Here is a 27,765-nt window from a genome sequence, read left to right as displayed (position 1 = left end):
AAACAAAATGGTTAATTTCTACAAAACTTCGCAGGTTATCAGCAGATCAGGCAGCAAATGTGGAGAGGAATAAATGGGCAGCATTTAATCCGAGCCCCTTTAGCCCCTACTCCTCTGCTTAGTTGCTGCCTGAACTGCAGAGCTCCTTCAGCATTTTGTGTGCGTCTTTGTATTTCCAGCAAATGCAGAATCTCTTTTGTTTCAGATCTGCATTTGTAAGAGGATTGGACTTTGGTATGAGATACACGAAATGCCTGTTGATATTGAGTGTATCGTTTATGGGAGCGGTTTTCTGCGTTAAGAAAGTCGCAGAGTTTTCTACACACAAAAAATACCTGAGATATGGACATGGAACAGGTGCTGGCAGAAATTTTTAATGGCACCATGATTACCCATGAAGCCGCGCATTTAAAATTTCGCTGTCGTTTGAAGCACCGATCAAATGCGCAGGCGCAGGGTTGCTGCCGTGTCCGATAACTACGCATGCGCGCCGTATACAAAATGTCGGGAGGAGCGAAAAGGTAAGGACTTTTTCGACTTTAATTGAGTGACAATTGCTGTGAGAACTGGAGACTGTGGCCCGCAAACTCGGCACAGGCAGGTCTTTTTCCTCTCTCTCAGCCCCACGATCCGTACACGGACCCCGGGGAGCTTCCGGCTAATCAGGGAATGGGAGCAGATAGATCTCACAGACAGAGCTGAGCTCCAGCTATCTGAATGCAAGGATTAGGAATTCGGAAAAAGAGAACAAAATCTTTCTATCAGCTGCTGAGAAAATCACCTTTGCTCTATCTCCAACCGCAGCAAGAGAAAATCTGCAGCTGCTGTAAATCCAAGCAACACACACAGAATGCCGGAGGAACTCAGCATTAGTACTCTTTCCCATAGATGCTGCCCGGCCTGCTGAGTTCCTCCAGCATTTTGTGTGTGTTGCTTGTTCTGCCTGCTCTTGTTGTGGAGTTTTCTACCCGTGAGGATATGTTTTTACCCATTCTCTCTGGGTACATAATGATATCAAACAACTGTGCCCTGGGAAACAAGCAGCTTTCACATCACAAATGTGCCAGACTCCAATGAGACAGGCTACTGTCCTTCCCTTCATATTCATTGGCATTGTCATCACCGAGTTCATCACCGTCCGTCTCTTGAGGGAGGGTTCAGGAGAAATATTTATGTAAAATACAGAAACTGGTTGTACCTGTGTGTATTGTGGTGATGCAAAAGTTGCTGGATAATTTGTAAGTGTTTGGAAGTGGAGTGATATTTGGATGTCCGACTTTTTAAAGCATCATTTAGGAAGAAAATTGCATACAGTGACATGCAAAAGTCTGGGCCCCCCTGGTCAAAATTTCTATTCCTGTAAATAGCTAAGCGAGTAAAACAATGACCTGATTTCCAAAAGGCATAAAGTTAAAGATGACACATTCTTTAATATTTTAAGCAAGATTACTCTCTTAAATCCATCATTTACAGTTTCAAAATAAAACCTTTTTCTCCAAACATACCTTTGCTCATTGTGGCCAAAAAGTTCTTTTTTAACTTCATCGGGACTTGTTTGCAAAATGCAAAAGGCTTGTTTAGATGTTCCTTTGCAAATTACTGACGCTGTATTTTGTGGTGAAGATGCAGGAAAGGTTTTCTTCTGATGACTCTTCCATGAATGTCATATTTGTGCAGGTGTCATTGAGTAGTAGAACAGTGCACCACCACTCCAGAGTCTGCTAAATATTCCTGAAGGTCTTTTGCAGACAAATGGGGGTTTTGATTTCCCTTTCTAGCAGTCCTACGAGCAGTTCTCTCAGAAGGATTTCTTGGTCTTTTGGACCTCCACAGTTACTGTTAACTGCCATTTCTTAAGTACATTACGAATTGAGGAAATGGCTTCCTGAAAAAACTTTGCTATCTTCTTATAGTCTTCTCCTTCTTTGTGGGCATCATGTATTTTAATTTTCAGAGTGCTAGGCAGGGGTTTAGAGGAGCCCATGGCTACGATTGTTGGGACAAGGTTTGTGAAGTCAGGGTACTTCTTAAGCTTTGAAAGTTGCAACACCTGGCTTTTCCTAACGAAGTTTGTGAACAAGCCATAGCCCTGACAAGCTGATTAAGGTCTGAGACATTGCTAAAGGTTATTTGACAAATCTCAAATCTCTTGGGGTTCCCAAACTTTTGCATGGTGTTCCTTTCATATTTTTTCCACTCTGAAATTTTAAAAACAAAAATAATTCACCAATCTTGCATAAAATTTTGAAAATAATGTTTCATCTTTAACTTTATGACTTTTGGAGATCAGTTCATCTTCCTCTCAGTTAACTATTCAGAATAACAGAAATTTTGACTGGGGTGCCCAAACTATTGCCTGCCAATGTATATATGGTGTGCAAAAGCACTGGCGAGAAAATCCTTCAGTACTGCTACAGGCCTGTTACATTGGTTGTGTGAGAGTGCGGATGAAGTCAGTGAAACCCAGAGGAGATCAAAGTGCTTGTTGACAGTGACTTGATAGCTGTAGAAATGAACACCTCTCTATATAAAATTCACTGTGCACATATTGTTGTCACTGGGCAAAAATTTGCACAGCACAAGGATTTTGTGCACACTGGTGATTACAAATTGGAGGGGACATTGGTGGGAAGGTGGGGAGACCTCCAGTGTCCCTGATGCCCTCACCTACAAGATGTGCATCCAGCTACAGCTTGTAACCCTGCACTTTGAGGAGTTGGAACTTGAAATGGATAAATTCTGGATCAGCCGGGAGTCGGAGAAGGTGAAAAATATGACAGAAAGAGAGGTGTGTTACACCGAGATGCAGGACACAGGAAACTGGGTGAGAGTCAGGAAGTGGAATGAGGTTAAATAGCCATCACAGAGTACTCTTGAGGCCATCCCACAGAACAACAGGTGGGCCACTTTAGAAACTGTTGGGGGAGGGATTATCTGGCAGAGGGAAGTCAAAGGTGTGTTAGGGGGTTCAATAGTTAGGGGAACATAACTAGAAGGGGACTAATATCCCAGTGGTAAGGCTTGCAAGTGCTAGTGGGGGAGTTAAACTAAAGTTGCAGGCAGGGTGGGAGCCAGAATGACAGAACAGATAATGGAGGTGCAGAATTGAATTGAATTGTCTTTATTACTTATATCCTTCATATATATGAGGAGTAGAAATATTTACATTATGTGTCTGTCTAAATGTGCAATATGCAATTTATGGTAATTTATAATAAACATTATGTACAGCAGGACAGTCAACATAACATAGAAATACAGTTGTATCAGCATGAATTAATCAGTCTGATGGCTTGGTGGAAGAAGCTGTCCCAGAGCCTGTTGGTCCTGGCTTTTATGCTGCGGTACCATTTCCCAGATGGTAGCAGCTGGAGCAGTTAGTGGTTGGGTTGACTGGGATCCACAATGACCCTTCAGGTCCTCTTTACAGCCCTGAATAGTGAGCAGTTCACATCTACAGACGCGCTGGGCTCTCTGCACCACTCTCTGCAGAGTCCTGCGATATAGGGAAGTACAGTCCCCATACCAGGCAGTGACACAGCCAGTCACAATGCTCTTAATTGTGACCCTGCAGAAAGTTCTTAGGATTTAGGTCCCCATTTCAAACTTCTCAATGCTCTGAGGTGAAAGAGACACTGTTGTGTTTTTTTCCACCACACAACCAGCATGTATGGACCATGTATTATGATATTGTAGCCATTGCTGGGACATGGTTCCAGCCAACAGTCTGAGGGATACAGAGGAACAAATCTTTCTCCAGTGATCACAGACCATGCTAACAAACAAAGGGTGATATGTTAAGTGATTTTAATTTTCCATATATTGTCTGAGACTCCCATCCGTAAAAAGACTAGTCAAATGTGTCCTTAATTGGGAAGTAGAATTCCCAATGTAGAAGTATGCAATAAGCTGTTAGGAAATGATCCGGGGCTGTTGACAGAAATTAGTTATCATAATGCCAAGAGATTGAAAGTAAATATGGAAAAAGAGAGGTCTGGACCATGGGTGGAGATTCTAAATTGGAGAAAGGTCAACTTTGAAGGTGTCAGAAAAGATCTGACAAGTGTGGATTGGAACAGGCTGTTTCGTGGCAAATTATGATAATTTGCTAATTTATAATTTTACTAATTTGATAATTTATGATAATTAGCATAATTAGTTGGTGAGTGGGAGCACTTCAGAAGTGAAATTTTGATGATGAAGAGTTTGTACGTGCCTGCAAAACTGAAAGTTGAAAGATAACTGGTACAGGGAACCTTGGTTTTCAAGAGATATCGAGGCCAAGGGTATTTTGTTCCTCTCTATGCCTCAGACTGTTGGGTGCTACAATATCATCATTCCACACCGTGAGCTCATCCGACAATGTTTTCAATTGTCTTCTCTTGGTTTCTAAAAGCTTCCCAATAGTTTCTGCTCTTTTGTTTTCCCTCTCTTTGGAGTTTATGTTGGCTTTGGCTTCTCATTTCAGCCACGGTTGTGTCCTCCTGCCTTTCCAATGCTTCCACTTCTTTGGGATGTGTCTATCACTCAGCTCCCGAGTTGCTCCCAGAAACTCCAGCCATTGCTGCTCCATCGTCATTCCTACCAGATTCCCCTTCCAGTCAAGTGTGGCCAGCTTCTCTGTCACAGAAACATGGAGAAGGTCAGAACAGAAACAAGCCCACTCTGGACGATCAGAATGGTAATCTATACGGGAGACAAAATAGATGGGGGAGGTTTTAAATAGTAGTTTAGCATCCGTATTGACTCAGGAGATGGACACAGAGTCTGTAGAAGTGAGGCAAAGCAGCATCAACTTCATGGACCCTGTACAGATTACAGAGGTGGAGGTTTTTGCTGTCTTAAGGCAAATTAGCATGGATAAATCCCCAGGGCTTGGCAAGTTGATCACTAGGAACCTGCGGAAGACAAGTGCAGAAATTGTCGGGGTCCAAGCACAGATATTTAACTCATCCTTAGTGACAGCTGAGGTACTGGAGGATTGGAGGACGCCAATGTTGTTCAGCTGTTCAAGAAAGACTCTAAAATTAAGCTAGGAAATTTTATATTGGTGAGCTTGACAACAGTAGTGGAAAAGTCATTGTAACATATGTGCAGGAACCGGATATATAAGTATTTGGATAGATGTGGACTGATCAAGGATAGGCAGCATGGCTTTGAGCATAGTAGGTCATGTCTAACCAATCTTATAGAGTCTCTCGAGGAAGTTATCAGGAAAGTGGTTGAAGACAAGGCAGTGGATGTTGTCTACATGGACTTTAGCAAGGCACTTGACAAAGTCTCATATGAGAAGTTGGTCAAGAAGGTTTAGTCACTCAGCATTCAAGATGAGATAGTAAATTGGATGAGACTCTGTCTTTGGGAGAAGCCAGAGTGTGGTAGCTGATGGTTGCCTTTCTGACTGGGGGCATGTGACTAGTGGTGAGCCACAGGGATCAGTGCTGGATCTGTTGTTGTTTGTCATCTATCTCAGTAATCTGGATGATAGTGTGGTTAACTGGATCAGCAAATTTGTGGATGACACCAAGACTGGTGGTGTAATGGACAGCAAGGAAGACTATCATGGCTTGCAGTGCAATCTGAACCCACTGGGAAAATGGTTTTAGAAATGGAAAATGGAATTTAATGCAGACCAGTGTGAGTTGTTGCACTTTGGTCTGACCTACCAAGGGAGGTCTTTCACAGTGACTGGTCGGGCACGGAGGAGTGTTGTAGAGGAAAGGGACCTAGGAATACAAGTCATTAATTCATGGAAAGTGGTATGACAGTTAGATAGTGACGGAAAAAATATTTTAGCCCATTGGACTTCACGAACCAAATAGTGACAATAGATGGATTTTATGTTCACTTGTAGAAGACATTGGTGAGGCCTAATTTGGAGTATTGTGTGCAGTTTTGGTCACCTACCTACAGGAAAGATTTAAAAGAGGTTCAGAGATTTTAGAGAAAATTCACAAGGATGTTGCCATGTCTGGAGGACTTGAGTTATAAGGAAAGATTGAATGGGTCAGGACATTATTCGTTGGAATGTAGAAGATTGAGGGAGATTTGATTGTGATAGAGAGGCATTGATAGAGTTAATGCAAGCTGCCTTTCTCCACTGAGATGGGGGTGGGACTACAACAAGTGGCCAGGGGTTAAGGTGAAAGGTGAAATGTTAAGGGGAACACGAGGGAAACTTCTTCACACAGACAGTTGCCTGGGTGTGGAATGAGTAGCCAGCACAAGTGGTGCATGCGAGCTCGATCTCAACATTTAAGAGGTTCGTATAGGTACCTGGATGGTAGAGGTATGGGAGTGGGCAATTTAAATAGTTCAGCACAAACCAGATGGCCCAAAGGACCTGTTTCTGTGTTGTACTTTTCTACAAGAACCTGAAATATTACAAAAATTCACTGTCCTTTTAACAGCTGCGGAACAACAATTCACCTCAGCAGGTGAATATATGGCATTAAAAATTGTGGCACTTTAAGATAATAATACATAAAAGAGTGAGAGTGTTTCAGTTACTGTGCGGCCAGGCACCCATGCAGCTCAGCAGGAACAGGGAATAATACCAATGAAGAGAGTCAAACTGAGCCAAGGTACAGATTGGAGATGGTAGAAATGCCCCATTCTTATAGAGACAGGAAGAGCATCAGGGTCATTCCAGATACCAGCACTCTGCCCAGTCAGAAGATGATTTCTCTGTCCAACTTTGCTTCAACCTCATTGTAACAGTGTGATACCAGATCAAACCTTGACAACTCAAGTAATCTCATCTGAAATGTTGTCCTACACCCATTGATGGATTTTGTAAATCTTTTCACAGGTTAAAAATGAGAAGGAATTTGTCTCCGGGAATCACAAACAAGTTTTGGTCTTTCTGTCTAGATATTTTAGAAGTGGAGCAAGGGATACAATCGACCATCCTTCCTGCTCAGACTGTGGGGAGGAATTCACTTGGTTATTTGCCCAAATAGCAAACCTGTCATTTTACACAGGAGAAAGGACATTCACCTGCTCAGACAGTGGGAATGGATTCACTCAGTCATCTCAACTGAAGGTACATCAGCAAGTTCACACTGGACAAGGCCATTTTCCTGTTTTGTGTGTAATAAAGAATTCAGTTGGTTTTCCCACCTGTGGACACACCAGTCAGTTCACACCACACCGAGCAGATGTTGTTCATCTGCTGAATTTATGGGAAAGTATTCACTCGGTCATCTGACCTAATGGCTCACCAGCGAGTTCACACCAAGGAGCGGCTGTTCACCTGCTCCATCTGTGAGAAGAGATTCAGTAACTCTTCAACCCTATGGAAACACCAGCGAGTTCACACTGGGGAGAAGCCGTTCCCCTGCGCAGTCTGTGGGAAGAGATTCATTGACTCATCCAGCCGACAGAAACATCAGCGAGTTCATACCGGGGAGAAGCCGTTCACCTGCTCAGAATGTGGGAAACGATTCACTCAGTCATCCCACCTTCAGAGTCATCAGCGAGTTCACACTGGGAAGAAGCCGTTCACCTGCTCAGAATGTGGGAAACGATTCACTCGGTCATTCTACCTACTTGAACACCTGCAGGTTCACACTGGGGAGAGGCCATTCACCTGCTCAGACTGTGGGAAGGGATTCACTCAGTTATCCAACCTACAGAGTCATCAGCGAGTTCACACTGGGGAGAAGCCGTTCACCTGCTCAGTCTGTGGGAAGAGATTCACTCAGTCATCTCATCTGCAGAGACTTGAGCGAGTTCACACTGGGGAGAAGCCATCCACCTGCTCAGTCTGTGGGAAGAGATTCATTTATTTATCCCACCTGCAGATACATCAGCGAGTCCACAGTGGAGAGAAGCCATTCACCTGCTTGGTCTGTGGGAAGAGACTCACTCATTTATCCAGCTTACAGATTCATCAGCGAGTTCACACTGGGGAGAGGCCATTCACTTGCTCAGTCTGTGGGAAGGGATTCACTCGGTCATCCACCCTACAGAGTCATCACCGAGTTCACACTGGGGAGAAGCCATTCATCTGCTCAGAATGTGGGAAAGGATACACTCAGTCATCCAAACTACTGGCACACCAGTCAGTTCACAATGGGGAGGAGCCGTTGTTATGAATCCCTAAGTTTTGTTTGTTGTGGACTGTCATTTTAAGTGAGAGGGATTGATTATAAGGCATATCAGTCTGACTTGCAGCTTGTTTAGTTTTCTTTCTTTGTCAATCTTTTTATTAAGTTTTTCAAAAGCAATTCATAATGTTCTTAGTAGTACAAAGGGAGTGGGATTACATTGTTGGCAATTAACATATGTTAAAAAATATATAAATAGCACCAATATAATTGACTTCCCAAACCCCTAATATAACCAAAATAGAAAAAAAGGAAAAAAAAAACACAAATTGAAATCAAACAAAAACTAAACTGAACCAAAATGAAACGAAACTAAACTAAGCTGGTCTAGTCAATTATGTCAAATAAAATCATTAATGTCGTCAACTCTGCTCCTCTACTCAAATCAATGGATAAAGTAAAGGAATCAGAAGAAATCAAATGACATTCTATGGAAGTGTTGAATAAAAGGCCTCCAAGTTTCTTCAAATTTAACCGAGGGGTCAAATGTACCACTTCTATTTTTTTTTCTAAATTTAAACAAGATATTGTTTGAGAAAACCATTGCGCTGTAATTGGAGGATTTGTCTCTTTCCATTTCAATAAAATAGGTCTTCTAGCCATTAAGATAGCAAATGCAATCATCCGCCAAGCTGCAGAGGACAAATCAATCCAAAAGTTGCAATAATAGGATGAGGTTGTAAATCTACGTGTAACATTGTAGAGAATATATCAACAATATTTTTTCATAATTGTTCCAATACAGAGCAAGGCCAAAACTTATGAGTTAGAGAAGCTACCTCAGAATAACATCTATCCCAGATCTTATTTATATAAGAATAAAATTGGGCTAACTTATCCTCAGATATATATGCCCTATATACTACTTTAAATTGAATCAACATCTGTTTGGCACAAATAGAAGAAAACCTAATTAATTGTAAAAAAAAATTCCCCATTTCTTTGTAGGTACAGAGAGTTGAATGTCCTTCCCCCATTCATTTTTAATTTTATCAGATATATCTGGCTGTATTTTCATAATCATAAATATAATTTGCCCAAATCCAATATTTTTTAGATATCGGCAAATTATATTTATTAGACTACTGTTCAAAAGACATGAAACAGTTATCCAAAATTAAATCACGAAAAAATATTATACCCTTCATTTTCCAAGCCATAAAGGTTTGATCCATGACAGAGGGTTAAAAGAAATAATTAGATATAATAGGATTTGATAATATAAATTTATTCAAGCCAAGGAATTTACGAAACTGAAACTGAAACCATATTCAGAATGTATGTTTAATTATCTGGTTTACCATTTGTTTATTCAATTTAGAGAGAACCAAGGGAAGTGAGCTCCCTAAGATGGAAGCCAATGAAAATCCTTGTGCCGAATTGCGTTCAAGATTAACCCAATGAAGACCAACATTCAAATCCACTTCTTATGTACAGAATATTAAGTATTGAATATTAATTGCCCAGTAATAAAATCTTAAATTTGGCACTGCCAAGCCACCATTCTTTTTGGATTTCTGCAAATATTTTTTACTTAGCCTAGGATTTTTGTTCTGCCATTTTTTAGATGAACTTTTAGAGTCAATAGTATCAAAAAAGGATTTAAGTATAATGATTGGTACTGCTGGGAAAAGATATAAAATCTTAGGTAAAATAATCTTTTTTTTTGCATTAATTTGGCCAATCAATGACATAGACAATAAGGACCAGCTAGTAAGCAATTGTTTGACCTGATCAATTAAAGGTAAAAGATTAACATTAAATAAATCCTTGTGTTTTTTTTTTAGTAATTTTAACACCGAGGTAAGTAAAATAATCCGTAACTAATCTAAATGCTAAATGACAAAAGATTGGAACTGACAATTTTAAAGGGAAATGTTCACTCTTATTAAGATTCAGTTTGTAACCAGAAAAGTTTCTAAACTGAGCGAGCAGGATATAAAACCAGGACTGGATTTGTCAGGATTCGAAATATATAATAACTAATCATCCGCATATAACGTTAACTTGTGTACCACATTCCCGCGGGAAACGCCAAATATAGAAGGAGAGTCACGAATAGCAATAGCTAAAGATTCCAGGGCCATGTCAAATAGCAATGGGCTAAGAGGATAACCTTGCCTAGTACCGCGAAATAACCGAGAAAAAGGAGATCTTATATTATTGGTAAGTACCGAAGCCGTAGGGGCATAATATATCAATTTAACCCAAGATATAAATTAGGAAATAAAATTAAATTTCTCAAGCGTGGTAATTAAGTATGGCCGTTCAACTCTATCGAATGCATTCTCGGCACCCAATGAGTTGACTCATTCTGGAATTCTAGATGAGGGAGTATAAACAATATTCATCAATCTCCTAATATTAAAGGACAAATAGCGGTTTTTAATAAATCTGGTCTGATCGACAGAGATACTTTAAGGCAATACATTCTCCAATCTAGTAGCCAGCATTTCCGCCTCCTGTCCAGGGATGCTGCATTTACCTGATGTGCAGGTTCGAGATTCCACCACCTGGGACCTCGGGGAATTACACGGACGCGAAGAGCCCGGGGGTGGGGGGTGGGGGGTGGTAGGTGTGCAGGGCGTACCTCACTCTGGGACACCAGTGTCCCGGGGTTTGCATTTACCTGATGTGCAGGTTCGAGATTCCCCCACCTGGGACCTCGGGGAATTACACGGACGCGAAGACCCCGGGGGGCGGGGAGGTGTGCAAGGCGTACCTCAGTCTGGGACACCAGTGTCCCGGGGTTTGCATTCACCTGATGTGCAGGTTCGAGATTCCCCCCACCTGGGACCTCGGGGAATTACACGGACGCGAAGACCCCGGGAGGTGGGGGGGGGGGGGTGGTAGGGGTGCAGGGCGTACCTCAGTCTGGGACACCAGTGTCCCGGGGTTTGCATTTTTCCGGAGAGAAGCTTTTTGCCCCCTTTGCAGAGGACGGTGCATTCGGCGGTTTGGCCGATATAATGATGTTAAATTCACAGATCCCTCAGCAGTGACGTTGGATCTGCAGCGATCTCGGTCACGGCCCTGAAGTGTGATTTTATAATCATCGGCTCCCCGATGCGGAGTGACGGTGAGAAACGGGACTGATTATTCAACCGCTGACTCGTTGTCGCCGGTCAGTTAATTGTGTGTGACTGTGAGTGAATCGGAGGCAACTTATTTATTCCTGCACGTCAGAAGCTCACACATTGTTTAATTTACATTTGTCATGATGAAATCAATAAACCGCTGTAATTTTCAGTCCTGGTGCCGGACTTATTTGAGTTTTATTTGAGGCTTCTGTTGCCCCCGCACCCCGTGCACTGCAACAGAGGGTCGGAGCTCCTCACACTGACACAGTAGGGTCTCAGGTCCAGGCTGAGGGAGGTCGGACTGACAGAGTCTGGGTGCCCAGGATCACAGCTCAACCCAACCCACATCGTGGCTGACTGATCCCCTCCTGCCCCCGCAGACAGTTAAACTCGACTGTAATATCAGCCGTGATTCCACGGAGGTCCGGAGTACGAGAGGGATGGGGTATGGAATACTGGCGTTAAACACAGAGTGATTCTCCCTCCACACGCTCCCGGGGTCAGGCACAGAGTGAATCTCCCTCCACACAGTCCCATCACACAATCCTGGGGTAAGACACAGAGTGAATTTCCCTCCACACTGTCCCATCACACACTCCTGGGGTCAGATACAGAGTGAATCTCCCTCCACACTGTTCCATCACACACTCCCGGGGTCACACAAAGAGTGAATCTCCCTACACACCGTCCCATCACACACTCCCGGGGTCAGACACAGAGTGAATCTCCCTCCACACCGTCCCATCACACAATCCCGGGGTCAGACACAGAATGAATCTCCCTCCACACCGTCCCATCACACACACCCGGGGTCAGACACAGAGTGGATCTCTTCTAATTGCGCTGGGAGAAATCGAGGAAAAACTGCTTTATTAAGGTCGTGATTTACTTGGAAATTGGTTTGAACCGTCTCTACGTGAGCGGCTGGTTTAGTGTGGAAGCTTCGTTTGGAGTTTTTCTGCCAGTTTGGACGGGGTTGTTGACGGCTGCGAACTGCGTAGCTCCCTGCTGTGGCCGCTGGCATCTAGCCAGGAAGCCGGGTCTCTCCAAAAACCGGAGACAAACGCTGTCGTTCCCCCACTGACATCGGGACAACCTCCTTCCATCTCTGTCGTCGGGATTCTCGTTCGGTGTGGGAGCCGAAACATCGTTTGAGACGTCTCGACGTTCTGCGGGACTAACGGAGCCTTTCCTGGCGTTGGAATTTCTGGCACTGAGCCAGCAAGGTACCGTCGAGTACAAACTTTTCCGGCCAGTTACTCAACTCGCTCCAGGTCTTTATCAGCAGCACCACCACCGTATCATTCTCGATTCAGACACACCAGCAATATGACGGACCGGTCTACAGGGAGTCGCAGGCCTTCGGGAAGTTATGCAAAGGCGGCTGCCTCTCCAGCCTCGGACAACGCCCTGTTTCGGTCGGTGAAAGTTGAACGCGGGGTGCAATGTATTTTGCGAACTGGAACTACCCTGGAAAAGTGCGCGGAGGCTATGGAGGACTTGTTGGGGAGAAAGGGTGTTTTGACCACTGAGAAAGAAAGCGAATAAGAAGTCCAAACACTCTAAGAAGTCTGCCACCGATTATCCCTCCATCGTCGTAACTGTGGATAAGACTGATGCGACGGTGGAGCGGGAAGGTTTGAGTGACGTACCCGCTGCGCAGTGTGGGTCACAAGTCCAGCCACCTATTAGAACACATGAGGAGGAAGATGGGGGATCTGACTGCAGTGAGGGGTTGGAGGTGGATTCATTTGATAGCGAGACAATGGACATCCTCACCCGTCCTGAGAAATCCCCATTGATACCTGTGGAGGAGATCAGAGAGTTCATTCACTCCTCCGTGGGTGCAAAGCATCGGCCTAAACTAGCCTCGCTTCGCTGGCCTAGCATGCCGAGGCTGGTGAAGTCCCTGCGAGTCACCCTCGGACGGAAGGGGAAGGGGAAGAGGAATACTGTGTCGGGGAATGACAGGCGACAGCTGAAATCCTTCCTGGATGACCTGGTAAGGGACATCAGAGTGGGAAGCAGCCTCGCTCCTTCGGGAGACGGTGGGTCACAGGGTGGCGTTGGCACCACTCGGGCCTGAAAGCAAACAGCATTCTTGCTTTTTTCTCGGGATAGTGTGGTTGAGGGCCCCTCCGCTCTCACTGGGAAGGGTATTGTTGCTGAGGCCTAGTGTACTCCCAACATGAAGCTCACTGTTGCTAGTCTAAAGTTTAATGAGAGCAGGGGTTCTCACCGCAGATAAAACAATCTCGCAGTCCTCAGGCATGGGAGATATGCGGTGAATGACCTGTAGGGAATCCATACCACCCCAGGGGATGAGTCTTCTTGGCTTCTAGAGTGGCGGGGCGGGGTCTACATGAGTCACCTTAGCTCCAACTCTAGCGGGGTGGTGATACTGTTGGCCTTGACCTTCCGGCCGGAAATGGTAAAAGCTCAGGATGTCGTGCCCGGCCGCCTGCTCCATCTGGCTGTGCGCCTGGATGGTGAACCTCTGCATTTCATCAACGTGTATGCCCTGAGGGGCGGGGTGATCTGGGTGAGCCCCCGGCACATAGCAGCTACGGGACAAGAGGGCCATCACGGAGGAGGAGAGGTTCTGGATGACAGCCTCTCCCAGATAGGACACGGCCCGGCTGTCCCGTGACGTGATCCGGATGACCAGTGTGCTCGAGACGCCGGCTGACGGAACGGCAGTGGCACTGCCACACACCGAAGATGCCCTCACCCGAACGGCGGCAGAGCTGGCGGCCGACAGGATAGTCGCCCTGCAGAATCGACTGGCCCCGGATTACCTATTGGCGGCTGATGGTGGGACCTCTGCAGTCATTGGTAAGGGGTACTGCACGTTTACCCCTGACGTGTGGAGCAACATCACCCACTGGGCTGCTCACATTCGGGACTCGGTGGCTAAAATCTCGAGGGACCAGCTCCTCCAACACGACACCTCATGGGGAAACTGGTGGCCGTTTGGGTGGTGGGCAACTGTCACTCACTGATCGATTGCACTCAATTTTGTTATAATTCTGTGTGTATATTGTGCTGTGCTGGTCAAACTATTCAGAGCACGTCTGCCTTTCTTCAGAAATAGTTAAGTGTAAGACTTCCATTAAGATATATTACTTTACTTCTCACTCTGTTACATGTAATGAATTGGGAGATTCAGGAGTGTAAAATACAGAAACTGGAGTAAGTACCAGACTGTGGGAGATTGTGTTTATAGTCACTGGGTGTTTGACACTGAACATTAATGTGATCAGTAATTGTGTTACTGATAAACACTGGGGATTTGTACCGTCTCCTGTCTCTCTGTGTCCTTCACCCTCCGTCTCTCTCATCTCCAGGCTGTGGGATGTCGGTCTCACTGATTTTGGCGTGGATCCGAGGGGTAGACTATATTGGAGGGGTCGTGACTGTCACGTGACGGAACAGCCCACTACCTGGTCGGAAGGCACGCCACCTGCCAATCAAAGTTTCACCCCTCCTCGCCCATCAATGCACACCTCACTATTGGTCCCTTTAATTAGCCTTCCTTGTACTTGGCCTCGAGCAATTGGCCTTTGTAATCGGCTTAACTCTGCTGGCACCCAGCCATTGCCCCCACTGTGAATTACCAGGGCGGGACCCTCTAGTCCTGCTGCACTATAAAGGGTGTCAGGTGTGCTGGACCCTTTCCCTTTGCCAACTCCGAGGGACCACCCTGCTTCACCCCAGGCTGAGAACCGTGGAACGGAGCTGGAGGAACTGTTGGTGAGCTGTGTATTGAATACTGTTGGGAGCATTGATTACTATCCCTAATATCATAGAGCCGAGCCTGCCCAGAGACAAGGGGTGGAGAGTATCGTATTGAATTTTGCTTTGGTTGTGGGTGCGCGTGTACTTTGTCCCCAGGCGACTTTCCCACGTTCATTAGTAATTGTCCGTGTGTGTTTTATTGCTGATCCGACTTTCCCCATGACTGCTGTAAATTGTGCACATGTGCATGTTGCTTCAGTTGCCATTTTCCCACACCTGCCTTCTGTAAATAAAGTACTTTACTACCAAGACTGTGTCCGAAGTCCTTGCCTTTGAGACCTACCGAATCTGTTTCCCCACCTGCAACGATTGCTCAGCCAATTTACACTTTACTATGTTCATGCGATATGGGTGTTGTTTAATCAGTTTGGCTTGACCAATATCTGCGTCATGTACTGAGACCGTGGTTTGCTTGGGAACATCGGGAAATAAATATTTAAACTTCAGAATTAATTCCTTCAGCTGTTGTTCTTGCTTTGGCTGCAGATGAGCCAACTTGTTATCAATGTTTTCTAGAACAACCCAGTTCATTAGCCTAACTGGGACCACGTTTGGCTTGCGAAAAGTCTCAGACGTGTCAATTGTTTCATTCTCAGTGTTGCCAGATTCATGTGATTTGACAACAACACTCACAGACTGTGCCTGCCTGTCAAAAAAAAGGCTTTATCATATTTATGTGTAACACCTGTGTTAGTTTACGTCGGTCGGGTGTTTTAATAACATAATTCACATCGTTAATTTGAGAGACTATTTCATACAGTCTGTTGAATTTCGCCTGAGGTGGATTCGTCAACATTGGAAATAGGCAAGAACCTTATCCCCCACCTGGTATTTTATTACGCAAGCCCGCTTATCAAACCAACACTTCATTTTGTTTTGAGAAATCTTTAAGTTTTGTCTCGCTAGAGTACAGGCCTGGTGTAGTTTATTTTTGAACTTCAAAACATAGTCTAACAAGTTAACATGTATGTCCCCATCAACCCACTGTCTCTTTAACAAGGGCAAAGGTCACTTCACTCTGTGACGAAATACAAGTTCAAATGGACTAAAGCCCAGTGATTCCGATATCAACTCTCTTACTGCCAACAAAAGCATTCCTTCATCCCAGTCTTTTACATTTTCAACACAGTGTCTTTTTTTGGCGTGTATGTGCGTGCGTCCGATTATGTCTTTTTCAAGCCTTTACAAGGCACAGTGTGAGAGAGAGAGAAACTGTGTGGAACACATTATGTCTTTGTCATTGTTTTGAGGGTAGAGTGAAATCTTTCTGGAACCCATGATGGAATGCGGATGATGTAATTTGTTTAGCTCCCAGTTCATAAACTACCTGCTGGAATAATCCAGTTGTAAAATTACTTCCTTGATCAGACTGGATTTCTTTAGGCAAACCAAATCAAGTAAAAAAATTTGGTAACAGCCTTCACCAGAGTTTTAACTTTAATATTTCTGAGAGGTATTGCCTCTGGGAATCTGGATGCAGTACTCATAATAGTTAGAAAATACTGATGGCCAGCTTTAGTATTTGGCAACGGGCAAACTCAATCCACGATAACTTTAGAAAAGGGTTCACCGAATGCAGGTATAGACCACGGTGGGCCTTCTATCAAACCGACACCGACATGACAAGTGTGACAGGTTCTGCAAAAGGTCACAACGTATTTCCCAAAATTAGGCATGTAGAAGTATTTCATAATCCTGTTTACAGTTTTATTCACTCCAAAATGTCGACCAAAGGGCATACTACGGGCCAAAGTTAAAATTTCAGCCCTATAAACTTTAGGAACTACAACTTGATGAACAATTGCCCATTCCTCACTTGCTGGTATAGCAGGTGGCCTCCACTTCCTCATTAACACTCCATCCTCGAGATAATATCCTACTGGCACTTTCTTAATCTCATCATCTGAGACAGCTGTTTCTTTCAAAACTTCACTCTCAGGGTCTTGGTTCTCTTCTGCAATAAACTCCTTCCTAGACAGGAATAAGTCTTTCTCATCAGACTTACTACCTGAATCCTGTTGAAAAAATGAAGGCAGAGAAGTCCCTGACAAGTCGTCATAACCTGAATCCCGATTTTGGCCATCATGGGTATCAGAATCATGCTGCACAGAACTGTCTGCATCGGCAGACTTTTTAGCCATACTTCTAGTTACTGCGCAGGAATGATGAATGTTAAAATCCATTTGTGGGTCGTCAGTGGCTGACTTAGTTGTGAACTGCACTGCAGGAACAACTTTAACATTTGCCAGGTCATTCCCTAACAGCAAAGTTACATCTTCCACCGGTAAACTGGAGCATAATCCAATCTTAACAGGTCCCGAAACCAACCCTGACTGTAAAGTTACCTTGTGCAATGGTACAGAAACGATACCGACCCCAATGCCTTTAATTAGATTTATCTCTCCTCTCCAGTGTCAGTCTCATCACCAAACATTAGAACACTGTCTAATATAAGTGACTGAGAAGCCCCAGTATCTCGAAGAATTTTCACTGGTACTGGGGTTGACCCTTCCTTTGCTAATACAAACCCATCTGACATAAAATGATCGAATCCCTTCTTATCTCGGTCAGACCTCTCAGTCCTTAATTGAGCCTCAACAGAATGTTCAGAACCCTATGGGTTTATAGGTGCTTCAACATACTGAACACAGGCATTTGGGACTGCCTCCTTTTCCTTTTTCTTCTTCAGGACAGAACAATTAGCCATCATATGACCAGATTTCTTACAATAGTAACAAGTGAGACCAGAATATTTCTCCTTCAACTGCTTCCCTTCATCCTTACTCTTGTCACTGGTCCCAGCTTCAATTTCTGGTTTACCCTGGTTATCCCTGCTACTCTTTTGGAAGCTCTTATTCTGGGTAAACTTAACCTTATAAGTTAAAACAAACTCATCTGCTAATCTAGCAGACTCCTGCAAAGTGGCAGCATCCTTTTCATCTAAATATGTCTTTAGGTCATCAGACACTCAGCTTTTGAATTCTTCAATTAAAACCAACTCTTTCAAGCTGTTAAAATCATCATTCACATTTTTACATGTGCACCAGCGGTCAAAACACACAAACTTCTCATAAGCAAATTCCATATAAGTCTGGTTCACAGATTTCCTCAAATTTCTAAACATTTGCAGTATGATTCTGAGACCATCTTGTAAGCTTTGAGCACAGCCTGTTTCACTATGTGATAAGGTTCCCCACGGTAAGCTTATTCAGAAAGTCAGAAGGGATATTTGGCCAGGTGGATTCAGAATTGGCTTACCTACAGAAAGCAGACAGTCATGGTGGAGTGAGTACATTTTGGATTTGAGGGTTGTAACTTGTGGTGTCCCACATAAATCGGTACTGGGACCCTTACTTTTCGTGATTTTTATTAACGACCTGGATATGGGGGTAGAAGGGAGGGTTGACAAGGTTGCAGATGACACAAAGGTTGGTGGTGTTGTGGATAGTGTAGAGGATTGACAAAGATTGCAGACAGACATTGATAGGATCCAGGAATGGGCTGAAAAGTGGCAGATGGAGTACAACCTGGAGAAGTGTGAGGTGGTGCAATTTGGAAGGTGAAACTCCAAGACAGAGTACAAAGTAAATGGCAGGACACTTGGTACTGTGGAGGAGCAGAGGGATCTGGGGGTTTATGTCCCCAGATCCCAGAAAGTTGCCTCACGTGTAGGTAGGGTAGTTAAGAAAGCTTATGGAGTGTTAGCTTTCATAAGTTGAGGGATAGAGTTTAAGAGTCGCGATGTAATGATGCTGCTCTATAAAACTCTGGTTAGGCCACACTTGGAGTACTGTATCCAATTCTGGTCACCTCACTATCAGAAAGATATGGAAGCATTGGAAAGGGTACAGGGGAGATATACCAGGATAATGTCTGGTTTAGACTGCATGCATTATGATCAGAGATTAAGGGAGCTAGGGCTTTACTCGTTGAAGAGAAGGAGGATAACAGGAGACATGATAGGGGTATACAAGATATTAAGAGGCATAGATAGAGTGGGCAGCCAGTGCCTCTTCCCTAGGGTACCACTGCTCAATACAAGAGGACATGGCATTAAGGTAAGGGGTGCGGAGTTCAAGGGGTATATTAGAGGAAGGTTTTTTTTCTAACTCAGAGAGTGGTTGGTGTGCGGAATGCACTGCCTGAGTCAGTGGTGGAGGCAGATACACTAGAGACTACTAGACAGATATATGGAGGAATTTAAGTGGGTGGAGGATATATGGGGGGCAGGGATTAAAGGTCAGCACAACATTGTGGGCTGAAGGGCCTGTACTGTGATGTGCTGTTCTATGTTCTATAATCAGCTGCTTCATCAATTGTCAAAGCAGAATAGGCTTGCTGAGCCTCCCCCTTAATTGCACTATGTAAGAGAATAGGACAACCCTCTTTTGACCACTTTAAACTCTGAGCAACCTTCTCAAAATACTGGAAGTGTTTATCAACCTTTGCCTTGTCAAATGGAGGCAGCAATTTAACTTCCCAACTGGCCTCAAACTTATCACCAGAGTGTAACACTAGACCCCTTTGCTGTAATCTCTCTATCTTTTCCAGCTCGAACAGCCTCTGTCTTTCTGCGTCCTCCCACTGTTTTACTGCCTCTTCTCTCTATTTTTCTGCCTCTCTAGCTTTAAATGGCCTCTGCCTTTCTGCAGCCTCCATCTTTAATTTTTGTCATTTATACGGGAGCTCAAGCTCACGAGGTTTACTTTCAGGAAACACCTCCAACACCTCCATTTTAAACACATTGTCAGATACATAATGTTCAGCTGTTATCCTCTGCATCTGTGCCCACCTGATCATAAATTTCACCTTAGCAATTTTTAACCTTTTAGCAATACTCAACAACCCAATCCTTCTGGCGTCATCTAATGCCTCAGAGGTTGGCACTTCCAGATATCTATCAACATCCATTGCTGCTGATTTTCCACCCACAAATAAATCAAAAGGGATTTCCCCAATGAAATCGATAATTAATCAATACGCCCCCAAATCTGTTCATATCCTGGACACAGGCCCCACTACACCTGAGTCTGTTTTTGATGTTAAAACTATCCTTATTAGAATCTCCTTGTAATCTGGTAACTTAAGCACGATGAACAGAAGTTAACAGTGTTATGTGTATATATGCGTGTAAATATAACTCCCAAACTATTGAGCTCGGGGGAAACAAGACTTGGAGTCTTGAGATACTAAAGTATGTAAGTTCAGTTCAACCACAGAATAGGTGATGAGAGAGACATATTTGTAATCCAGGGTAAATGTCGAGAGAAGGAAATTTTATCGAATTCCACAGGTTCCATGGAGGTAAAATGGGGGAACAGTCACTGTAGATTTGATCTGTCATCATTCCAAATCCACATATGAATTATCACCGAAAGTGACTTGTCACAAGGGGTATCCTGTTCAAGTGAATTACCACACCATGCCCAGGCAAGGGTTAACACATTCAGTGGTCTTCACAGGATACCCCAAATCCGATCCACTCCTATGGATCAAACGAGATGACGGAATTGATAATTAGCTCACACTTGTGGGCATAGGAAAATCCAAACAGTGACTCTTGGCCACTAGTTCCCTGGTTTCAATCCTTCCATTTTTCCTCCTTCGTCTCTGTCTGACTCTGAGTGTCTGTGTCCTCGGTTAAAACTAAACAAGCTGCGAGTGATGTAAACAAGTAGCAAGTCAGACTGATTCACCTTCCTAATCTCTCTCTCTCTCTCTCTCTTGAAATGATAGTCCACAACAAATGAAACCTAGAGATTCATAACAACGGCCACTCCCCATCGTGAACTGACAGGTGTGCCAGTAGTCGGGATGACTGGGTGAATCCTTTCCCACATTCTGAGCAAGTGAACGGCTTCTCCCCAGTGTGAACTCGCTGATGACTCTGTAGGGTGGATGACCGAGTGAATCCCTTCCCACAGACTGAGCATGTGAACGGCTTCTCCCCAGTGTGAACTCGCTGATGCTTCTGTAGGGTGGATGAATCAGTGAATCTCTTCTCACATTCTGAGCAGGTGAACGGCTTCTCCCCAGTGTGAATTCGCTGATGTTTCTGTAGGTTGGATGAATCAGTGAATCCTTTCCCACATTCCGAGCAGGTGAATGGCTTCTCCCCAGTATGAATTCGCTGATGATTCCGTAGGGTGGATAACCGAGTGAATCTCTTCCCACAGACTGAGCAAGTGAACGGCTTCTCTCCAGTGTGAACTCGCTGGTGTCTCTGTAGGATGGATGAATCAGTGAATCTCTTCCCACATTCCGAGCAGGTGAATGGCTTCTCCCCAGTGTGAACTCGCTGGTGCCTCTGTAGATGGTGTAACTGAGTGAATCCCTTCCCACATTCTGAACAGGTGAACCGCCTCTCTCCAGCATGAACTCGCTGATGTACTTTCAGTATAGATGATTTAGTGCATCCCTTCCCACAGTCTGAGCAGGTGAACGGCCTCTCCCCAGTGTGAACTGACTGGTGTCTCTGTATGGTGGATGAATGAGTGAATCTCTTCCCACAGACTGAGCAGGTGAACGGCTTCTCCCCAGTGTGAACTCGCTGATGTCTCTGTAGGGTGGATGACTCAGTGAATCCTTTCCCACATTCTGAGCAGGTGAAAGGCCACTCCCCAGTGTGCACGCGCTGGTGTGCCAGTAGTTGGGATGACCGAATGAATCCCTTCCCACACTCTGAGCAGGAGAACGGCCTCTCTCCAGTGTGAACTCGCAGATGACTCTGTAGGGTGGATGACTGAGTGAATCTCTTCCCACAGTCTGAGCAGGTAAATGGCTTCTCCCCAGTGTGAACACGCTGATGTACCAGTAGGCCAGATGACTCGGTGAATCTCTTCCCACAGTCTGAGCAGATGAACGGCTTCTCCCCGGTGTGAACTCGCTGATGTACCAGTAGGGCAGATGACTCAGAGAATCTCTTCCCACAGACTGAGCAGGTGAATGGCTTCTCCCCAGTGTGAACTCGCTGGTGTCTCCGTAGTGTGGAAGAGTGACTGAATCTCTTTTCACAGACTGAGCAGGTGAATGGTTTCTCACCAGTGTGAACTCGATGATGAACTTTCAGTTTATATGAGCAAGTGAATCCCTTCCTACAGTCCAAACAGGTGAATGGCCGCTCCCTGGTGTGAACTCGCTGGTGAGCCATTAGGTCAGATGACCGAGTGAATCGGTCCTCGTAAATTCAGCAGAGGAGCAGCCTCTGCCTATTGTGAACTGACTGGGATGACTGACTGAATCCTTTCTCACACACAGAACAGGAAAATGGCCTTGCCCAGTATGAACTTGCTGATGTACCTTCAATTGTGATAACCGAGTGAATCCATTTCCACTGTCTGAGCAGGTGAACGGCCGTTCTCCTGTGTAAAATGATGGGCGTGCCAGTTGGTCAAATGACCGAGTGAATTCCTCCCCACAGTCTGAGCAGGAAGGATGGTCAATTGAATCCCCTGCTCCACTTCTAAAATACCTAGAAAGAGTCAACAAAACTGGCGTGCCATGATTGAGATTCCTGGAGACAAATTCCTTCTCGTTTTTAACCTGTAAAAAGATTTACAAAATCCGTCAGTTGGTGTAGGACAACATCTCAGATGAGATTACTTGAGTTGCCAAAGTCTGATCAGGTATCACACTGTTACAGTGAGGTTCAACCTAAGCTGGAGAGAGAAATCATCTCCTGACTGGGCAGAGTGCTGGTATCTGGAATGGCCATCAATTCCCTGATAATCTTCTGTCTCAATAAGAATGGGGCTTTCTGCCATCTCCAATTTGTACCTTGGCTGAGTTGAACTCTCACCATTGGTATTATTCCCTGCTCCTGCTGAGCTGCATGGGTTCCTGGCCCCACAGTAACTGAAACAGTCTCACACAAACCGTCTTTCTAGATGTGCAGCTGGGATTTTCTTTTACGAATGATTAACTTAAACTGCCACAGCTTTAACGCCATGTAGAAAATTCCTGTTGAGATGAATGGTTGGTCCACAGCTGTTGAAAGGACTTAGAGTGATTTTGTTGTATTATTTTAACAGTCATAGAAAATTACAACATAGAAACAGGCCCTTTGGGCCATCTAGTTTGTGCTGAACTATTTAAACTCTCCACTTCCATACTGCTAACATCCAGGTACCTACAAGAACATCTTAAATGTTGAAATTGAACTCGCATGCACCACTTGTGCTGGCTGCTCATTCCACACCCGGATGACTGTCTGTGTGAAGAAGCTTCCACTCATGTTCCCCTTAAAATTTCACCTTAAAACCCTTAACCCACGGACTCTGGTTGTGGTCCCACCCAATCTCAGTGGTAAAAGCCAGCTTGCATTTACACTATCTATGCCCCTCTATCACAATCAAATATCCCCTCAATCTTCTACGTTCCAAGGAATAAAGTCCTGACCTGTCAATCTTTCCTTATAACCCAAGTCCTCCAGACCTGGCAAAATCCTCGTGAATTTTCTCTGAACCGCTTGTACATTTTTCCTGTAGGCAGGTGACCAAAACTGCAAACAATACTCTAAATTAGGGCTCACCAATGTCTTTTACAAGTCAACATAATATCCATTTATTGTTGTCAGTACTTTGCTTCATGAAGGGCAATGGGCTAAGATCTTTCCTTCCATCTCTATCTAACTGTGATACCACTTTCAGTGAATTAAGGACTTTCTTCTACAAGAGGTCCCTTTCTTCTACAACACTCCTCCGTGCCCGACCAGTCACTGTGAAAGACCTCCCTTGGTAGGTCAAACCAAAGTGCAACAACTCACACTGGTCTGTGTTAAATTCCATTTTCCATTTCTCAAACCATTTTCCCAGCTGGTCCAGATTGCACAGCAAGATTAAATGTTTTTTTTGGCATTGACTAGATGGGCCAAAGAGCCTGTTTCTGTATGCAACTTCTACATGTTTCTATGACAGAGAAGTTGTACAAGCTTGTTTGGAAGGTAAAAGGTAGAAGTTACAATTGAGCAGCAGTGACTGGAATTTCTGGAGCAATTCGGGAGCTGAGTGATTCCACAGAAGTGGAAGCATTAGAAAGACAGGAGGACACAACCGTGGTTAAACGAGAAGCCAAAGCTAACATAAATGTCAAAGAGAGGGCAAACAAACAACAAAAACTATTCGGAAGCTTTGAGAAACCAAAAGAAGTCAATAAATAAAGTCAGATGAGCTCAGTGCGTGGAATCATGACTTGTAGTCATTAATGGGTCTCGGTAGCACCCAACAGTCTGACACATTTAGAGGAACAAAATATACGAGGCTTCAATTTCTCTTCAAAAGCAAGGTTCCCTGGACCAGTTACCTTTCAACTTTCATATTGGCAGGCACATACAAACTCTGCATCCTCAAAAATTCACATCTGAAGGCTTCCCACTTACAGGTACTCCTTTGCCAGGAGACAGCCTGTCCCAAACCACACTTGTCAGATCCTTTCTGATACCTTCAAAATCGACCTTTCTGCAATTTAGAATCCCAACCCGTGGTCCAGACCTCTGTTTTTTCCATATTTACTTTGAATCTCATGGCATTATGATCACAAATTCTGTCACCACCCTGGATCATTTCCTAACAGCTTGTTGCACACTTCTACGTCGGGAATTCTACTTACTGATTAAGGACACATTTGACAAACTTTACCCCATCTAATCTTTTTACAGTATGGGAGTCCCAGTCAATATATGGAAAGTTAAAATCACTTACTGGAACAACCTTTGTTTCTTGGCATGGTCTGCAATCTCTCTACAAATATCTCTAAATCCTTCAGACTGTTGTGTGTAAACAAGCCCCTATAATGGCCACAATATCATAATTCCCTGTCCTGAGCTCATTGGGCTTTCCTACGATGCTTCTTGTATTGTGATAAACACAGCTCAGCACATTCATCGCACCATGCTCAACCATTTGATTGCTGACACTGTCTGAGGTCTGAACAACATTTGACTGGTGTCAAGAAAACAAACTCTCCCTCACTGTCACAAAAACAAAGCAGCAGGAGGAATGGAGACAGGCTAAACCCTGTTGACATCAAAGGATCTGGGACTGAGAGGGTGAACAATGTTAAGATCCTCGGCATAGACATCACCAAGCATCTCACATTGTCTGTACAAACCGGCTGTGCTGTGAAAAGAGCACAGCAGCACCTCTTTCACCTCAGATGGTTGAAAAAGTTGGGGATGGGGCCCGAAATCCTGAGGACTTTCTACAGGGACACAATTGAGTGCATCCTGACTGGCTGCATCACTGCCTGGTATGGGAACTGTATTTCCCTTAATCTCAGGAACCTGCAGAGAGTGGTGCGGATAGCCCAGTTTATCTGTAGATGTGAACTTCTCACTATTCAGGACACTTACAGGGACAGGTGTGGAAAAAGGGCCCAAAAGATATTGGGGACCCAATTCACCACAACCACAAACTGTTCTTGCTGCTACCATCCAGGAAATGGTACCACAGCGAAAGGACCAACAGGCTCCAGGACATCATCTTCTACCAGGTCATCAGACTGATTAATTCATCCGAATACAATTGCATATCTATGTTATACTGACTGTTCTATGCACAAACTATTTATTATAAATTACTATAAATTACACATTGCAGATTTAGATGGAGATGTAACGTAAAGACTTCGACTCCTCAAGTATATCTATGTAAGAAATTCAATTCAATTCAAATCACCCTCTCCATTATCTGTCCTGGCATTCTGGCTCCCATTCCCCCTACAAATCATTTTAACCACATCAGCACCCCCCTCCACCACACTTTCTCTCGCAGCCTTACCACTAGGATATTAGTCCCCTTCCTGTTCTGTTCCCCTAACTAATGAATCCCCTATCACTCCTTTGACTTTCCTCTGTCAGGTAATCCCCCCCCAATACTTCCTAAAGTGTTCCACCTGTTGTGTGGGATGGCCACAAGAGTACTCTATGATATCTATTTAACCTCATTTCCCTGACTCTCACCCAGTTCCCTGTGTCCTGTACCTTGTATGTAACTCACCTCTCATCCTGTCATAGCTATCACCCCCTCCAACTCCTGGATGATCTGGAATTCATCCATTTCCAGTTCCAACTCCTTAACGTGCAGGGTTACAAGCTGCAGCTGGAGGCACATCTTGCAGGTGAGGGCATCAGGGACACTGGAGGTCTCACCACCTTCCCACCAATGTCCCCTCTAATTTGTAATGACAAGTGTGCACATAAATCATGTACTGTGCATTCTATTACCCAGTGACAACATGTGCACAGTGAATTTTATATAGAGAGGTATTCATTTTCACAGCTAGCAAATCACTGTCGATAAAAACATTGATCTCCTCTGGGTTTGATCGAGTTCATCTACACTCTCACACAACCTATGTAGCAGGCCTATAGTGGGTTATGAAGGATTTTCTCGGCAGAGCTTTTGCACACTGTCCATATGTGACTTGCTTGCTAAATGACGCTTTAAAAAGTCAGATTTCCAAATTTCACTCCACTTCTCCCCATTTGCAAATTCTCCAGCAACGTTTGCATCACCACAATACACACAGGTAACACCAGTTTCTGTGTTGTACATAAATATTTCCCCTGAGCCCTCTCCAGATGACTGACGGTGATGAACTCGGTGATGGCAATGCCAATGAATATGAAGGGAAGGGCAGTAGTCTGTCTCACTGGAGTCTGGCACATTTCTGATGTGAAAGTTACTTGTTGCCCAGGGCAAAGGTTTTTGATATCATTATGTACCCAGAGAGAATGGTACAAAACATGTCGTCACGGGTAGAAAAGTCCAGAACAAAAGGAGGTGGAACAAGCAACACACACAAAATGCTGGAGGAGCTCAGCAGGCCAGGCAGCATCTATGGAAAGGAGTACTAATGCTGAGTTCTGCCGGCATTTTGCGTGTGTTGCTTGGATTTCCAGCATCTGCAGATTTCCTCTTCTTTGTGATTGGAGGTAGAACAAAGGTGATTTTCTCAACTGGTGATGTAAAAGATTTTGTTCCCTTTCTCCGAGTTCCTAATCCTTGCATTTAGATAGCTGGAGCTCAGCTCTGTCTGAGAGATCCATCGGTTCCCATTCCCTCATCAGCCGGGAGCTCCCCGGGGCCCGTGTACGGATCGTGGGGCTGAGAGAGAGGGAAGAGGGCAGGACTGTCCCGGAATTGCTGGTCACGGTTTCCGGATTTCACCGGAAATGTCCCAAAGTCGGTGTTTAAGACAAAAACACGGAGAATCACTCTTACCTGCAGCCGACATTTTCAAGGCCTTCAGGGTCCTGTGCGCATGCGTGATACTCGGGGACGTCATCAGCCTGACGCCTGCGCATTTCATCTGTGCTTCAGGGCCGGCGAAATTTTAAACGCACTGCATTATGGGAGATTACGGTGCCATTAAACATTTCTGCAACCACCGGTTCATTGTCCATACCTCATTTTTTTTTCCTGTGTGTAGAAAAATCAGCAGCTGTTTTAACGCAGAAAGTGGCTCCCATAAACACCATACTCAATATCAACATGTATCTAATGCCAAAGTAAAATGCAGTTATAAAACACAGGAGATTCTGCAGTTTTTGGAAATACAGAGACGCACACACACAAAATGCTGGAGGAACTCTGGAGTTCAGGCTGCAGCTAAGCAGAGGAGTACACAGTCCAGGCATGCTGAAGGGGCTCGGCCTAAACCTTGTCTATTTATTCCTCTTCACATTTTCTGCCTCATCTGTTGATTTCCACTAGTATTTTGCAGAAATTAACCCCCTTTTTTCCGGGCAACCAGTTTCCAAATGTTTCTGATCTTTC

General features: G+C 44.4%; 3 protein-coding genes across 3 annotated transcripts in view; 2 read left to right on the top strand and 1 right to left on the bottom strand.

Annotated features, from left to right (window-relative positions):
* The first annotated feature begins 486 nt into the window (after nt 1–486).
* LOC132386855 (zinc finger protein 41-like) lies at nt 487–7,210 on the top strand. The gene is made up of 2 exons (XM_059959201.1): nt 487–521; nt 6,874–7,210. The coding sequence occupies exons 1-2, from the start codon at nt 502–504 to the stop codon at nt 7,208–7,210; spliced, it is 357 nt and encodes a 118-aa protein (XP_059815184.1). The 5' UTR covers nt 487–501.
* The window catches only part of LOC132386861 (oocyte zinc finger protein XlCOF6-like), a 43,499-nt gene continuing 22,939 nt past the window's right edge, over nt 7,206–27,765 (top strand). The window contains exon 1 of the mRNA XM_059959204.1: nt 7,206–8,069. Coding sequence (XP_059815187.1) covers nt 7,215–8,069 — 855 coding nt within the window. The 5' untranslated portion in view covers nt 7,206–7,214. The remainder of the gene's footprint in view (nt 8,070–27,765) is intronic.
* On the bottom strand, nt 15,680–27,257 carry LOC132386860 (gastrula zinc finger protein XlCGF26.1-like). The gene is made up of 2 exons (XM_059959203.1): nt 27,211–27,257; nt 15,680–22,531 (listed from the first exon to the last, which is right to left on the bottom strand). Exon 2 carries the CDS (start codon nt 22,137–22,139, stop codon nt 20,751–20,753), a length of 1,389 nt encoding a protein of 462 aa, XP_059815186.1. The 5' UTR covers nt 22,140–22,531; nt 27,211–27,257; the 3' UTR covers nt 15,680–20,750.

The sequence above is a fragment of the Hypanus sabinus genome, unplaced genomic scaffold, assembly GCF_030144855.1.
Source record: "Hypanus sabinus isolate sHypSab1 unplaced genomic scaffold, sHypSab1.hap1 scaffold_135, whole genome shotgun sequence".
NCBI classification, from domain to species: domain Eukaryota; kingdom Metazoa; phylum Chordata; class Chondrichthyes; order Myliobatiformes; family Dasyatidae; genus Hypanus; species Hypanus sabinus.
Note: the sequence above shows the minus strand (reverse complement) of the source record. Positions and strands in the feature narration are given on the sequence as shown.